The sequence below is a fragment of the Anarhichas minor genome, unplaced genomic scaffold (assembly GCF_050575085.1).
Source record: "Anarhichas minor isolate MPS153535 unplaced genomic scaffold, ASM5057508v1 ptg000010l, whole genome shotgun sequence".
Lineage (NCBI taxonomy): Eukaryota > Metazoa > Chordata > Actinopteri > Perciformes > Anarhichadidae > Anarhichas > Anarhichas minor.
Window position 1 is genome coordinate 8,305,048 of NW_027466456.1, and position 17,505 is coordinate 8,322,552.

Genomic DNA, 17,505 nt, shown 5'->3' on the forward strand with positions numbered 1-17,505 from the left:
CATCAGATATCTCATTTGAAAAGCATTTTATTTTATAATTCACCAGACAGGCCTCAGGAGCGAGACAGAGATTCTGTTCTGTTTCGAAACCTTTTAATCTCGCAGCAGCCACTTTCTGGTTATGGAGGTGTAGCTTAGTTGTGACATATCCCACTGAGGGCATGGCAGTGGTGTTACCACATGCAGACGAGGCATCAGTATGTCAGGTATGTTGGTGAACCAGATCCACTTAGCCGTTCTAAGATGAAGGGTGTAACTCTGTATTTTCCTTTAGAGTGGCATGATGTATTAAAATGACAATGAAAGACTACCTGACACGACGTACAAGGAAATGAAAGCACAATGAATACACCGAGCACATGACGAAGAGATGAAAGAATCAATCCTGGATCAAAGAATGTTTTATGAAATTAATGTATTCTAGTGAATGAGTCTGTTCCTTCAGAAATAAAGATGAGAAACAAATTCAATTGTAGTTAATATTTGTATGAGCAAACAGCTGGAGGTCCACTTCAGACTGGACCAGCATTACCTGCGTAACAGGGGAGTGAGACATTATGTAACATTTAAATGACCCTGGGTGTCAGCAAACACTGGTACAAATAGTTTATGGCAAAAGTTTCAGCAGGTCGGAGCTGCTGAAGATAAATACTTAATGTATTTTTGGTTGCTGTGGTCTGTTTGTCTTTCTTGGGAATTTAAAAACTGTACTACAGTCAAACATGTCGTCTTTGTGTTTGGGTGACCGTCTGGTGTGTATACATCAGATCAAAGAAAACTAAGATATGTCTTGTCTCATTTGAGGCCTGATCTTTTCCTGGTTCAGCTCACAGAGCTCGTGTGTGTTTGTGACCTAATGAAAGAGTCATATTCATAAACAGTGGAAATGCTGATAAGTTTATTACATTTGGAGATGCTATAAGTAAACAACTTGTTAATTCATTTTACTTAAAAAAAAAAAAAGTTCTGTTACAGCAAGTTTCAACACAATGTGTTGATTGACAATTGGCAGATTGCATACAAGCCCTGGATTAAAGAAAATTAAAAACGTAGCACTCAATGTTTGTAGACGGCACTCGATCTCAAAGTAACGTCTGATGCACAACATCCACAAATACACACACATCCCAATCAGATCAATTTTGTACATTTGTTTTGAGTTGTCAACATGTCCACATGGTGGTGCTCTCACCAAAGAATAAATACGGAGTCCCACCTCGGTGGTTGTGGTAGCTCTGCTACGTCCACAATAACTTTTAAGCTTTTCCCATTTTCAAGTCCCTGAAAAAATAAACAAACGGCAAGAATCTCATTCCGTCGACATCAATTAGCACATATTAGAACTCAAACACCTGCATGTTTGTCGTCGGCAATGCAAACATCTCACAATCCTCTGAACAGGGAGGGAATCATTTCGGAAGCCGATATACAATTTCAGCAACATTTATTATAACGTGAGAACCTGGAAGCAGCACTAAATGTTCAAGGACTGAATCACTGTGTGGCCATCACAAACACCTCGGTTAACTCAAAGGCTGTACTGTGCTCTTCATTTACCTTATTATTCAATATGAACAGAAAATAATGGATCCTGGAGTAGTTCCAACACAAAAATAGGTCCCTTTAAGCAGTAGTATATATTTCAGCAGACCTGGAGACTGATTTCCCTCCATCCAGATGTGCTTCTATTGTGGGAATGTTTGTCTTTACTGCAGGCAGGAAGTAATGTCTGCCTTCGAGCTTGAGACAAAAAGAATAAAACCAAAAGTGAGCTAGAGGGAATGGAAATTAACGGAGAAATCTGAGAAAAAACAACGAAATATTGTATAAAAATAAAATATAAAGCTCCCTTTTCAGAACAAAGATAAGTGGAGGGACGCAAGATAATAGGGAACATAATACAGTAGCACAAGTAAAAAAACAAAAAAAGGATATTTACATTTAAATAAAACAAGCAAATAGCACAAGCATAAATTCAGGTTTGACACAGACAAGCAATGTACATGCATTTCGTTTTGGTACTGGTTCTTTTATGGGCCAGTTTTAGATTGTAAAAGGTGGCAGAAAAGAGATATATTGTACAGCAGTATATGAGCTAACATAGTTTGTTCATTTACAAAGAGAAAAAGATGATTGGCTTTTTGTGGCTTTAGCCCTTTCAGACAAACAGGGAGCCGGGCCATTTGATATAGAGCTGAAATGCATGTACACAGTTGTACACTTTCAGTAAGCATGCACATAGAAACAGTGAGCCGTACACAGAATATCATCCATCCACAGTTTTAAGGGTGATGGGGTTACAAAGTTCCCCTCACAAGCAGAAGAAGACACAGCCTGCAGCCAATTAAATGTCCATAGATGATCACAAAGCTCCGCCTCCTCTGCACCGGTACAAGGTGATAAAACATGTCAAAGCCAAAATTACCAGCATCTCGATAAAGGCTTATCTTTTTAACAGAAGCGTATTCCTCAGCAGTCGTACGCTGTTTGGCACGTGGATCGGGCTCGCGTAGCCTCGGTGAACAGCATGACGAGAGAACAGAACTGCAGCACGGGGGTGCAAAGCAGCTGCCATGTTGGTATCTTAAGACACTGTGGCAGCCGTGTTGGACCAGACAGGCACGTCCCATGAAGAGTCATGAGGAATTTTTAAGATTGCATGGTTGTATCGAAGAGGCCTTGAGCCCTTGTGATGGAATGGTCCACAGATAGGATGAACATCAGCACATGATGACCATAAAAGGTCAGGTTCCTTTATTTCAACAGCTAAGAATCAGGGGGAGTTCATGTCACAAGGCTGCTATTCTGGCTTGTCTTGATGTTGAGTCAGTTAAAACAAATAATAATCACAATTTTACAAATTAAAAAAAAATGATGGGTGGTTCCAGCGCCCACAGACCCCACTTCCTTTACTCTGGGCCAACTTTGGAGGGTATTAAAGAAGAAATTCCATTGCCCACTCAAATGTCCCAAGGCTTTTGATCAAAAGAGTGCGAATGGTTGAAAGCAAAGAAAAATATATGAAAGAAAGAGGATGACGGAGGACTGACGGAGGACTGACAGCGTGTCGGTAGAGAGCCTGAGTCACCGCCTGTGATAGGCACCTGGAAGAGATGGAGCAGACAGAGAGATCCATCAGCAGCTTGATACATCGCATCGATGGATTGTAGTTGTGATGTTTCTGCACTGAGCTTTCTAGACATCAGTCGGTCTTCTTTGAGATGTGGAATTTACTCCTGCTGGTTTCTGATTATGCTCACTGCTCTGCTGGTAATGTGAAACAAGCAGCGTTTGTGCTTCAATGAAATACATTGTTTAAGTCAACATTTGCTGTTTTCAGCTTCTCAAACGAGAGGATCTGCTGCTTTTCTTTGTCACATATTATAGTCAGCTTGGGCGGCATCTGTTTTTTCATACCTTGCTGAGATTTCACTGTAGTATATACGACTGTAGAGAAGACCAAACCCAAAACTCTCTGTTGCCATCTTTCTGAGCTCAGCCGTCTGTTACAGCATAGAGACTGACCTCTGGTGGCGAGTGCTGTGCACTACAATACATCACATCAATACACCGTCAGGATTTCTAAATTCCCTCGTATACCATAATACCACTAAAGCCTATGCGATAGTGCTCACTTTGAGCTCTTGGAATATGCGATGGTCATTTTTCACAATTTTATTGACTGATAAATTGATTTATTTGAGAGAATAATCAGAATCAATATAAAAATCATAGTTTGTTGCACCCCTAGTTTTTATGTATATCAAAAGGAATGACTTTATGCAGTTTGTAGTGAAAGTGCAATGATGGACACCAGTGCGGTCCTCAAACACAGAAACATGGTACCTTTGTAAGCAGCCTCGGGTCTGGTGGGAGCGCGAGGGGGAGCAGGGAGGTCCGAGTAGCCGTAGCCAGAGTTCACATTCTCATAGTCGTGAGCATGAGGCTGATGAGGCTGAGGAGGCCTGAGACAGACAGAAAAGAGAAGAGACAGAAAATGAATGAAATAACGGAGTTTCTACTTCTTGACTAACTGGAAGTATTTAGACTTAAGGAGTAGCGCGTCGTGTACTTGGCAGGCTTGTTGTGGTTCCTCTGCCGCTGGTGTTCATGCTCGTCTCGTGTTCTGGGCCGGACTACTTCCTCAGAGTTTGGCTGCAAACAAACACAAATGATTATGGTTCTAGAACCGCAGTGGAAATACACTTTTATATAAAACAAAGTCAGACGCAGCAAAAACATTTCATCCCAAAGCACGCGTTTTAAAAAGGAGTACGGTTGAGGCAGATTACCCTGTGGTCTCCCTCTGGCCGCCTCCTTTCCATTGCCTTCTTCTCCATGGCCAGCCTCTCCCTCTCCTTCTCCTTCTCCCGCTCTCTCTCGTTCTCCCGTTCTCGATTCTTCCTGTACTCCTTCTTCTCTTGTTCCATCAGCAGTCGGGCGATTTCCTGCCACAGCGAGACACCACAAACATCACACTGGATAATAAACAGAACCACAGACGAACCTCCACATCCTACATGATGTTTGGGATGTTCGATGTCATGTCACTGTATATATGAGATCTGTTTAATGAAAACACCCTGCTCACAGCTATGCGTTTTTAAAAAAGGACATTAAATAACTATAATGAAATTTGTACAATAGTAGATTATTCATTTTTACCTAATCTTGGGCCAGAGTCTGGTTTAGACATGGCTTAAAGAACTCAGCTCAGGAAATTAAAGGATTTAAGAAACAAAGAGGAGGACAGACAGCATGAGACAAGTTTCCAGACTTCATAGCCACTCACCTCATCCTGCGCCACCTGGGCTGTCCGCACATGCATCTTGCTGGCCTGAAACCAGAGAACAATCAAGACGTCACATTTTCCCCTCCAAGTGGAACACATTGTTCCAGCGAAATGACTGAGGAAATGACTGAGATTGAGGCCTTTCAGTATGTTTTTTCAGGCTTCCAGTCATTTACGGAATAGAATATGTCGCTTTATGTTTATTATTTATCGTGCCATTCAAGTGCTTCTTTCATAGAGTGTTTGCTCCGGATATCGAAGCTGTCGTGATGTTTATTCAAGCATGCCGAAAGAAAAATAGACTTCACGTATCATTTGAATAATCTAAACCAAAACCTTGGACATTATTTAAAATTATTTTCTCTTTAGGTCCCAAAACATTATTCTATTGAATAACCTCCACCCTGACGAATCAAATGGTGTGAAGATCTGATATTGTACTAGTTACACTGAGCCTATTATTTTTATATGCATGTATATGCATCATCAGCTCCTGATTTGACGTTCTATATTCTGACATGACTTCACATTCTACCATCATCCAGAGGCCGTCAGTAATACCAAGTGTAAGTGCTTGAGGCTGGTTTTGACTGACAGTATTTCGGTATCAACGTCTGGACCTTTAAAATGCACAGTAACACATTTTGGGATATTTCAGCTTAACGGAGGAAGAGTTGATAAATAAATAAATACTTTATTAAAATTAAATGTATAAACCTTATGAACAATCAGATATCTTTAACATATTATCCCATTCCTCTGCATTTTAGGTTGTTTGATTTTACTCTCATGCATAAAACCTTTTTTTTTTTCTTCATCTTAACACCTTTTATTTGCAGAAATAAACTAAACTTTTCCTGTTTTCCTTTCATCACCTTGATTTCGTCCTCTTGCAGTTTCCTGGCCACCTCCATGTCCTTCAGCTCCTGCTCACGGATATCCAGCTTTGTCAAACCCTTGGTGGCCTCGCTCACTCCGTACGCATTTTCTGTTATTACTGCTCCACTCACTCGGTGCACAATACGACCTGTGGATGTCGGCACATTATGTCAACAACAGATTAGGCCTGCAACTAAAGATTACTTTCCTTATCAAATCATTTGCTGATTTGTTTCTATTTATTCTTCAAGACATCGGAAAATTAGGACATAAAATGAAAAAATCACAATTTCTATGTCTTAAAATGTCTCGTTTTGCCTGATTTCTTTGGGCCTTTTTCTTGATAAATGACAAAATATTTATTGAATTTTCTGAATGATCGAATCATCGCTTCAGCGCTACAATAGATTAATTTGTAGGTGGCTTAAAGCTATAAGGCACCTAAAAGGGCTGCAGTGCATCTCTGCTGGTGTTTACCACTGTGTTTAGTCTAACGCCTTTAACAGCGTTGGAATGAGAAAACAACCAGCTAACCAGCCCTGGAACCCTTCGTCAATGCCACATTCTAGCTCATGAAAATCCATGAAGCTATTCCACTACAACAATCTGTGTAATCTTTTCATGCTCAATGCAACAACCCAGCAGACAATACAAAAATGAGCGTACCCCACAGCACAACAGCAACAAATCATTTCAAACCATCAAAAACTAAATCAGTCATCAGAAATTACTCTGGAATCGTCTTCCTCATGAGAACAGGAAATGAGTGTCTTCATTAGTGATTGCATTGTTAGATTGACCCACCACCTGAGATTGCCAAAGCAGAAAAGAAACTCCAGCACACCACACAAACACCCCCCCCAGAGCACAGAAGGGGGCTCAGGGCGGTACCTGTCTCTCCGTTGGGGTGAGAATGACCCCCGCCCTGCAATTCCAGCTCGTCAAACACCTCTTCGGGGCCGGAGTGGACACGTGGCCGGCCCAGCGCCTTCCCTTCCCTCTCAACATCACCCCCTCCCTCCTCCCAAGAAGCCCGGCTTTCCCTCGGACTGTCCCTGCTGTGCCCCGGCTCCTCTTCGAGTCCTCTGTCCCTGCTCCTGGTTCTCGCTCGTTGTCTGTCTTTGTCTTTCTGTTTCTGCCTGTCTCTCTCTCTCTGCCCGTCCCCACTCAGTCCTCCATCTCTGGATCTTTCCCCATCTCTTCCTCTCGTCCCCCTGAGGTCCTGCTCCCTGTCTCTCCTCTGCTCTTTTTCCATATGCTTCTCCAGGTCTCTGCCCCTGTCATGTTTTCTATCCCAGGCCTTTTCTCTCTCTGTGGGGCTCTGTGGTGGAGGTGGTCTGGCTGGTCTGTCCTTCCTCCTCACCGCTCTGTCCGTGTCCTCCCACCCAGGGCCCCTGGCTTTGCCGGTCTCTGTGGACTCATGATCTAGGTATCTGTCCCCATGCTTGCCTCTAGAGGGCAACAGGTGTTCTGGGTACGGATCTGCATGCCTGCTTCGCCCTCCTTCTGCCACTAGGTGGTGCTCGGGATACCTGGAGCGGCTGTGTGGTGCAGCCGGGTCCTGCTTTGGGTACCTGCTCCTTTTGGGCTCTATTGAGCTATAATCTGGGGAGTAATCCCGATGTGGGCTCAGTGGAGCGTATGCAGTGTGTCGGCCTGGGGAGGTCGATTTGTGACGGGTGGGTTTGTCCAAGTCTAGGGGTCTTCTTGCGGCTGAACAGGGCAGTGAAGAAGGAGGGAGGCCGGCATGGAGAGAATGATGATGATGATGGTTGATGAGAACATAGAAACGTGAAAAAAAAAAAAAAACACAGACAGGAATGATATAAGCTAAGATGGTTAGTAAACACTGAGTTAGACACAGCACCTGTGAGGGTCAAAACACGTCTAAAGATTGAATTAGCTGCACCCAAAATGTCCAGAGTTGTAGATACTACCCTGGGATTATTTGGACAGTTAATATTAATAATAATGTTAACATTAATCTTTTGATGTGACATACTCAACAAACTATGTCAACAAAACAAAAGCTGTATTATACCCATTGCACGAACAACATGTTCATCTCTTATGAAAACCATCCTGCTGGGAGTTGGCCTGTGGCCAACAAAAGTTTCAACGAAAGCAAAGCACAATGAGGGAGCACACAGCAAGAGGCTCATTACTCAGTCAGCTCAATGGAATTCAAGTCATCTAACCGGCTGTTTGACGTCTCATCGATGAGACTTTGTCCGCAAACATTTGAAAAGCAGCCTGACTGGTACCTGCTCAGAGCGACTGGGCTAGTTGAAGTGTTTGCTCTTCTGTACCACCTAACTTTTATTCCAGTCGTGTATCTGTCAAGCGGAGGATAGGCATTGCCGCCACGCTGGTTTGTGTGCAACTGTGATCCATTAGGACAAACACAGGAGCAGCCAGCTACGCAGTCGGAGGAAAAGCAACACGATTTCACATAAGTGTGATATAAAGACTAGTAGGGTGGATTTAAAATTAAACAATCACGAGCACAAGATGATGCAGTTGCTCAAAGATCGAGCACCTTTGTGCACAATCTCGTAACCTGCATAAAATAGTGTGACGTCAACAGGCCCTTTCAGCATTGATGCAGGGCAAAGAAAAGACCTCAATCTTTGTTTTACTGTGTGTACAGTCACACTGCCATGGTCTCTCACTCACACACACACACACACACACACACACACACACACACACACACACACACACACACAGACAGAGCCTGGCAATGACTCAACCAGTGTAGTATAAATAGAGCCGGGCAGAGTGGCACAGTCAGCAAGGACGTATTGTGGCTTCATTCTGACCACCTGCCATGTGTAACATCTTTAGAGAGGTACAGCACCTGGACGTCTGGTGATCTCTACAGACACAACAGGACAGCTGAGGACATACGCCCAGTCCTGTTTCTGAGACTGGACTCTTTAAACCACGCCTCTCTGTTGACAACTGTCCTCTGTATTGTTTTACATCTCATGTTTAACCTACACACATATCCTGAAACAGTGTTTCCCACGGGATTTGTGAGACCTCGGACCTTTTAGGGGGGGGGGGGGGGGGTGCGTTGACAAGTGTAAAAACATTTTGGCTTCATTATAAAGCTGTGTTAGGCCTCCACAGTCTAGGCAATTTATGGGAAACACTGCCTGAAAGCCTTAGGAATGGAAAAACATAAAATACCTCTTGCTAGCAGACAACAATAACCCTTACGGTCAATACAACAGCACCCTGACAGTGAAAGTAAATACTATTGTGTCTCTGGAATATAGAGAACAGAAATGTGATGGTAACCAACAAAAATGTATTAAGTTAACTACAAAAATATTTTCCTCCTCCGCTCACCATCTAGAAATGACATGAGCCGATGTATGCTTTGATCGGTCGGAAGACTAGAAAAGTGCTATAATACAGATTTGTGACATCAGTTGGTAAATCTGAATGATTTTCTTAGTGCATTCATTACCCACCAACTCGCCGTTCATCTAACATCTGAGGTCAAATCTGCTATCGAAGCACATTTAAGATGCATTTTAAAACTGGAGCTGTTAAACCCTTTTACAGCGGCGTGTGTTCTTAAACGGGAGCAAAACGACACATTATTTCTCTGTAGGAATACGTAAGGCTCCCTTGAAGGTTAATTATGTGCTTTTAAATGCTAAATGCATTCCAAAATCTTTGCCTCGAGTCAGCGACAATCTCCAGCGCCGTGCAGCATCAAAAGCCCACCCTCACACATCCCGTCCCACAGAAGAGGATCTCCTCTCTTGTCCTCACACACAGGAGATACGCATTAACATGAGTCGGTGGTGCTCCCCTTACCTCCGTGATCCTCAAAGTACTCCTCCTCAAAGTTAGATTCCAGCTGCTTCTGTCTCTTCTTCTCCTCTTTCATCTCCTTCTCCTGCAGCTTACGAGCTATGGCCTGTAAACAAACAAAGCATGGCGCCCCACATGAATATGAAAATGTCGATCTGTAACAAATATGTCAATTAGTTTTGGGTTGATGTTTTTTTTTCTATTCAGTTTAGCTTCAAACACGGGTGAGATGCATCGTTCCCTGATGTTTGTGCCATACTCGGGCAAAGTAGTGTGTTTTTTTTCACAGAAGTGTGGAGCAATGAGAGCCATCACTCCCTCAACTTACAGGCAAGAAATACACAGTGGCATAGGACGATGAGTGAGAGACCTAAAACACAACTGAACCGTAGCCCTTTATCTAATCTCATTGGGAGGGAAAACACGCTCATCTCAGAAACTTCAAAGTCTTGTTTATCAACAATATCATGGAAAAAAAAAAACATTTATGAAAACACCCTGATACTCTATCATCAGCATACACTTTGCTCTTTATGTAGGGTATGAACATCGTGATTAAAACTTTGTGAAGAACAGGTCAGGTCACTATGGCCGTTGTTACATTAATGAAACTGGGAGGCACAAAGGAAGCGATGATTCACGTGGAATGACTCGCCCACAACAGTACGTCGAGACTACAAGTCAAACCACCGACGGGTGGATGTAACAAACGTCGTGCTTGAATGGGCAGAAATCTCAGGATGTGTGTGTTTCTTACCGCATCCTTCTCTTCCTGTTGCTGCTGTTGCTCTGCCTGTCGGACCAGTTGATCCTGAATCTCCTGGGCGATCTCATTGTCTTGACGCTCACTGAGGTTCCCGAGGGTTCATGTGCATATGGGGAGGGGTTTGGAGAACATTAAAACATATATTCAACCCTAACAAACATGTTTCTTTATCCGTAATGATTGTAATAATACAAGTTAGGACGACAATGATAACAAAAAGATGTTACCATGAACAATTACATGCTTTAAATATACATATTTTCTATATTTCTCTCCTCTATATTGGTTTAGTACCTCAATATCTCAAACTGAAATGAACAAAGAGCTGCACAGAAACACAGAAGTGAACACAGCACACGATCAGCGGTGAAGTTATCTAATGTGATGTGAGAGGCAGCGAGTGCTTCAGGCAGGAGCAGGAATACCTTTTGCTCACTTGCTTGTTTTTAAACAAGATTTTGACAACAACACCATCTGCCTGGAGGGCAGTTTGTGTGTGTAGACAAACATGAGTGTAATGCTTTACTTAAAAAGAACAGTTACAGCTTAACTACCTCACACTGCACCTGTATTTGATCCGAGGCAGCCGACAGCTCAGCAAAAGCAAACGAAACTGTGGCCTCTTATTCCTCCGTGGGTACGTACTAATAAGCAAGGGACGTTGCATTCTCCCCGTGTGTGTGTGCATCTGGCTTCTCCTTGGGGGTGCCCACTACTATATGCCCGTTTGTGTTTGTGAAACAGTGATCTCACTATGCTGGGAGTCGGCAATAATATTTCAAACTGCAGAGCAGAAAGTGGTCCAGAGTCCAGACTGAAGCAGAGGAAACAATCATCTTTGTGTGGAGGCTGCACAGCCTTGGACGTGCAGCTGGAGTTGACCCAAACCCCTCAGAAAATATAATTATACTTCAGGGATATAAAGAATGGAGATACAGCACAGAGACCACAACAACTTTGAACGATCCGCTTGGGCTGCTTGTGTAGCAAAGCCTTTCTAAGCACAAACATTCTCCACACAGTTGGTCTTTATAACAAAGAGTGTAAAAAAAAAAAGTCAATTACATTGCATGGATGCTGAATGTATGACTCAGTAATCAGCTAGCAGAGCTAAACCTTTGCATCTTTGCCCTCTAGCACAAACTAAATGAAAGAGCTAAAACACGCTGGTAGCGAACGCAAGACATCAGCTCCTGACTCACGAGTTTGGAGTCATCTGTGGTGGGAGTGACGGAGCACTTTGCTGCTGAATCATACATCTGTCTTTGCACAGGGTTTGGGAGTAATTACACGAGATTACACTAATCTGAAACAGATGCTCCCAACCAAGCAACAAATACCGTACACAGCTTTTTCTGAAAAGCACTCTGATGACTTCTTGTTGAGGGTCATTTCACATCAGAAATTAAACCAAAAAAGATCCATAAATCTGCACATAAAAGGACGGTTATGGCCACATCTGGATGGTTAGATACCATTATAACCAGCAAACAGCTTTCAAGTAAATGTCGAATCTCACCTCATTTATTATATTAAATAAGTAAAAGTAAGTAATAAATATACTAGGTAATCACATGAGTTACCTTCTGTATGTACAACTACATTTGCATGTATGGTTTTATTATTAATTCCTCCCATTGGGATTGCTCTTTGATATACACATATATGAGTGTGTGTGTGTGTGTGTGTGTGTGTGTGTGTGACACCCACATGTCAGTGTGCTGCTTCTGTTTCTGGCCCTTGGCCCTCTGGTCCTCTTCCTCCTGCAGCTTCTTGGCCACCTGCAGGTCCGTCTGCACGAGACGGCTCTTGTTGACGTTGGACGCCAAGTGGCTTTCAACTGTTAAGACACAAACACATGAGCGCTGCTCTCAGCACTTGTGTACACACAAACCAGGAGGAGGTCAGCTGGCTGGACCGCCCCAGTGATGAGGAATTAGAGGAGCGATGGGCAGCGGCGCACTGGGGAGTTTATTTACAGGTCCACGCGTTCTCGATGTTCCCTCTGTGAGGAGCATAGTGTTGCTTCGATGGTCTGAAGAGAACAAGATAACTGCGAGGACACAGATGCTTCAGTCTCTGGTAATAAACAAGGAGCGGCCTTTTAGTCACTGAGAAATAAATTTTCGCAGCCGAGGTGCCAAGGTTGTGTGACGGCACATCGTGGGCCATAACAGATGATAAATCCTGCTTGCTGACGCACTCCGAGCACTTTGAGAGCATCACTCACTCGCTCAGCTCTGTTTCACCTGGCTATCGACCTGCTCCCCAGCCTTCATGTGAAAAGGACCAAATTACGTTTGGCAATTTAGCCGTGAGAGGCTCCATAAAGTTTCTGCCCTCTGACTGGTGGGATTGAAAGAGGACACTGTGAGTCACCGCTGTGGCGACTTGATAAAAGTCAAGGGGTTGACATTGATTTTTATGGATGACACTGATTAATTGTTTACGTTTATGATACCTTACAAAAAATACATTTTGAGGCGAAAACTGATGTCACAACTATCATTTATCCACCGTCACATTTCTCAACAGGAAAATTGATCTTTCAAGGAAGCAAAAAAAAAAACAACTCAAAAAACATGACCAGACATTGTGACATTTGTTCATTGAAGAGGTCTCGCATCACTCAGAACAAAAGGGGATTTAGGGTGAGGAAGTTGGACTGTCTGAACCTCAGACATAGCAGCGCAGAGTGAAAAACATTCTAGAAAAGAAACACGCCAAGTGCTGACACAGCCATAAAGAAATACTTTCCATGTGTAATGTGGATGTTTCATGCTCAACATTTTGAATGGATATAAAAGCCAGCTTTAACTCCATGTTGAACTCGTAGCGATTGTGCTGAAATGGCCCTTTTGGGATGGCCACCGGTTGATGTGATCGAGGAAAAAAAAAAAAAAAGGGACACTGCAAATTTAGAAGACCGTCGGGTTACATCAGCCAGCATTCTCCTCAGTGACATCCAGGGTCAAAGGTGAAACAAAGATTTTCCAGTTCAAATCAGATCAGTTAGTGTGTCAACAAAGGGAGCAAAGGGATACAAGCCTTGCTCATCGGATCAATACGGCTTTAAAAGGGTTAACGACAAACACAAGGCCAGCCAAAACCAAATGAATCACAGCTCAAACTGAGCCTAATCTGCACTTAGGGTATGGCTGGGTGACATCTGGCCTTCTTTCTTGCAGAGCTTGTTGCATAATTTATTATTTTAAGGCGACATATGGAAAGAGAAAAACTATTGTCCTGTGCAGATACGCAATGTATCAAATCAATCAAAAGCTCACCAAAGATATCTGAACAGTAGCCAACTCATTTCCTGCAGCCTCTTGCAATTAAATCATCTTCTCTATGAATGAGTGCAGGTGAAGGACATGAGCAAGTGCAGCGGCCATTAGCCATCTGCAGGTATTCATGTGTGATAAAAGGAAGGCCTTGTTGTGTCTGGGTCACAAAATGGCCTTTCAACGGAACTCAGCAGGAGATTACTGTTCAGGGAGCGGCCAGCAGCAAAGGAAGCCTTTGATGAATACAAAACGTTTAAAAGTTATAATCATAATGAGATTTCAGCAATTCTCCTTAATGCACATACTGAAGAAAAAAGAAACTCTGCCCCAAGGGAACGAACCCTCTTTGGTCAGTCTCCAAAGTGCCTTTATTAAATCATGTGAAAAAAAGATGCCGGCTAATTACACACACACACATATGAGCTCACATAAAAGTACCAGCTAATCTAATGAGTCATGCGGGGACAAACACTTGCACGGCATGTACACACATGAAACAATAGTGTGTCCCCTCGCTAAGCCGACTGTGCCGTCTAACTTCAGATCCAGCTTCTCCCTGCAGCGGCACACGGACATTATTGTGATCCGAACACATCACATGCACCAGTCATGTGGTCTGCCCCAGCCCGGCCCTGATACAGTGTTGTCGTGGCATCCTGCACCATTCACACACACAGCTAACCGTGTGGCTGAAGCAGGGTTTATGTCGGCTTAATCAGGCTGCAGCCATCGACTGCAGTTTGTTACACTTGACACATTTTTCCAGAAGGAAAAAAAGAGGAGCGTTGTGGATTCATTCTTCTTTCTGCTACGCTCTGAAAACATCTTTCACGGTTCGTTCTTTTGCAAAGTAAGCATTAAGTGACCTACAGGAGCAATGCAGCAGGGCAGCTCGACAGAGATAAGTCTACAGTGACATGACAGCAATAAATGACTTAAGTGTTGAAACAGACTCTCCGGAAAGAGGGAATGATCCTACAGTATCGGTATGCGTTCTCCAAATGTTTTCCGTATTACAAAAAAGGCAGCCAAGCTTTTCACTGGCTGAAGGTGACCCCAGATCAGTGATCAGAAGAAGTCCCCTGTTTGAAATGAGTCGGAGTTACCCGTCTCTTACGGGGAAAACATGGTGGCTGGGAAGAAGAAATAAAAAAAACATGGCTAACTTGTAGTTTCTTACTTTCTTGCTCCTGGAGGTTGTAGGCCAGGCAGTGGTCCTCCAGCACAGCAAAGTCTTTGCACACTGAAAAAAAAGAAAGAGAGGAGACTGAAATTGAAAAAAGAATACTGAGAAAGCTAAAGTTTAAAATGAGTTTCAACTACTGCATGTTTGTTCATTCAGACTGGAAGTTATGTAGCTGGTACGAGTCAAGCTCGAGGCGGTTGAGATGCTCAGATCTCTATCTGACATTCAGTTTCAGGTGTTTCACATCCGGCACATCTGCCAACACGCATACTTATGTCGAAAAATGACCTTGTATCCAAAGATCTGTTCAGCATACACTGTTTCTCAGTAGTTTGGTTATCTTCTATTTGCAAAGACATGAAGTGAAACTGAGAATGAGGAACTTTCATTTGCCCTCAGACTGTGAAAGTCTAAATAAAAACTGATGTTGAGGTAACTTTTTTTTCTGCAAAGTTATTTAGAAATGCATGGGGCCTTAAGAATGAAGAAGTAAGCGTACTACTGACAAGCTGCTGGTTTAATGTGACATGCAGGTCAAATTCAGTACACGAGTAAAACTTCTACCTACGAAAAACGGTGTGTCCATCAGCACAGACGGAGATAAATGTGTTTTAAATCAGGTGATGAATCCTAAATGCTTATGTATGTACAATACGTTCATCAGCCACAAATAATGGGCTGTCCTGTTAAAGCTCTGACCTAAAATATTACAGACCGCATGAGATGTGAACAAACCATTCCACCAGTGATGTCACATTTACTGAAGCAGAGGTTTTGACAGCAGCTTATGGTTTTTATTTGGCTTATTCGAGGACTCGAACGGCACACGTATAGCTAAAGTCATGATCTCAATTATCTGTAAACAGAGATACTTTACTGCTAGTTTTTTCCATCTCCCATCTTCACAACAAATCTGACCTGCACAGACTTTCCATTCGTGGCTTCAATATTACACATACTGCCAAAATGCTGTGAACATTCATTCTGGAAACAATTGAGCGGACGGTTGGCGGAGGGGAGTCTTACTCATAAAAGCCCGATACCAACAGCACACTTCCAGCTGAAGTGCTCTGAAATGAGGCAGCTTTTGTCCCTTTGAATACCGGGGACCCACCAGTCTTCAAATGCGGACAGTTTCCTGTGTAGGAAACAGTAGAATCTAAAGGGGGCATTTAAGACCGTTCTCACAGCCTCAGCTAATTATAGAGCTTATAGCATAAGGCGTTATGTACCTTAAAGCATCTGCATCTACGGTTCAGTCAACATGGACTTAAAAAAACCCCTATGTTTAGCATATCTTAAAATACTGCAGTAAGACACTTTTATTCAGCTGCAAAACTGTGCAACCGCCGTGGCATCAAATATGGAAGAACAAAATGAAGCCATGATTTCATCGTGCAAGCAGCCACGCACCACGCTGCTGCTGGCAGTGTTAGCAAGCGTTACTGACAAGCACAAAAAAGGCCTGGATTCAAGCAAAACACAGATGAGAGGTCCAGATTGTCTGTTTGAATACGGTGGGAGGAGACTGGGTGGATGGTTGGGTTCAAACAGATGCTGTGAAGAGGAGGGCAAGACCCCCCCACAAAGACCCCCCACTGCCACCGACCAGTGTGGGATTTGATGAACACGGACCATTTTTTCAACCATATGCTTAATCTTTTTAGCCAGGAAATTAGATTTAATCTGGCTGGTATAGCTCTAAACATTGTTTTTGTCCACTGTTAAAAAAAAAAAAAAAAAAAAAAAAAATGGGTTTGAGTGACAATTCCCTTAAAAGCTTGTGCAAGTTAACATTTTGGAAAAAGAAACAAGTGACAGAAGTGTTTCAGCTGCTATGGTTAAAGTCCTCACACCATCACTTTGGGCTGGAAACAGAAAATCAGTCCGAGACGTACAAAGACCACAAGACTCGAGTCTCTGTGCTTCGCATGCAGAGAGGAAATGGGAAATTAGAAGACCAGTTCATTTGTGAGTTACAGTACAACTAGACAGCTCGCAATATTTACTATCCTCCTGACACACGAGGGATGAAATTGAAACTTCTCCAGCAGCTTTCTCAGTCTTTCCCTCTGCAGACCGGCCAAGCCGTGGGAATGCACGTTCCTTCGCTTATCTGACCAGAATAACAAGCGTCCTGCTGGGCAGCTGCTGCTCACTGCAACAGAACGGGTCCTTCCCATTACAGCACACCTTCCCCATCCTAAACCTCCACTCTACCTTCACATCAGCAACAGGAGCAGACTAAGTTGTGGATGTTCATAAAACGTTATGAGGAATGGGGCTGATATTGGTTATTTCTTGCTGGAAATTAAGTATCTCAAGATAATGTTTCAAAGCAGTAACTTCACAGATACATGCTAAGTGTAAGCAGAAATTATCTGAAATTAAAAAAGGAAGAGGCCAGTATCATCACATCAAACAAAGCATATTGTCCTACACATGAAAACACCTCCATGTGATCAGTATTATTACGACTTTAATACTGCATTTACACACAGTATTATTACGACTTTAATACTGCATTTACACACATTAGTGTCGTGTCAGATTATGTATGCACATTATAGTGTATCTGTCCATTTGCCCACAAACCATTTAACCATAATAGAACATTGTGTGAAATAATAAGTGGGGATACAATATGACAACCAGTTTCCTCCCTGCTAAAACAATGCTGTCTGGACACAGATTTTTGACACTAAATCTGGCACGACCCCGTGGCTGTCTCTAATCAGTGCTGGCTACCTGAACCCGGCATTAA

General features: G+C 43.0%; 1 protein-coding gene across 5 annotated transcripts in view; it reads right to left on the reverse strand.

Annotated features, from left to right (window-relative positions):
• Positions 1-883: 883 nt before the first annotated feature.
• The window catches only part of ccdc50a (coiled-coil domain containing 50a), a 40,000-nt gene continuing 23,378 nt past the window's right edge, over positions 884-17,505 (reverse strand). For 4 of the 5 annotated variants that reach the window (XM_076088028.1, XM_076088026.1, XM_076088027.1 and 1 more), the window contains 11 exons: positions 14,736-14,798; positions 11,979-12,108; positions 10,260-10,350; positions 9,506-9,608; positions 6,563-7,384; positions 5,668-5,819; positions 4,793-4,837; positions 4,293-4,448; positions 4,073-4,155; positions 3,847-3,965; positions 884-3,104 (listed from right to left, as the gene is read on the reverse strand). In XM_076088028.1, the coding sequence (XP_075944143.1) occupies positions 3,085-3,104; positions 3,847-3,965; positions 4,073-4,155; positions 4,293-4,448; positions 4,793-4,837; positions 5,668-5,819; positions 6,563-7,384; positions 9,506-9,608; positions 10,260-10,350; positions 11,979-12,108; positions 14,736-14,798 (1,784 nt within the window). In that variant the 3' untranslated portion in view covers positions 884-3,084. Of the gene's footprint in view, positions 3,105-3,846; positions 3,966-4,072; positions 4,156-4,292; positions 4,449-4,792; positions 4,838-5,667; positions 5,820-6,562; positions 7,385-9,505; positions 9,609-10,259; positions 10,351-11,978; positions 12,109-14,735; positions 14,799-15,767; positions 17,158-17,505 lie in introns of those variants that run through there. The other variant, XM_076088029.1, reaches the window with a different exon arrangement.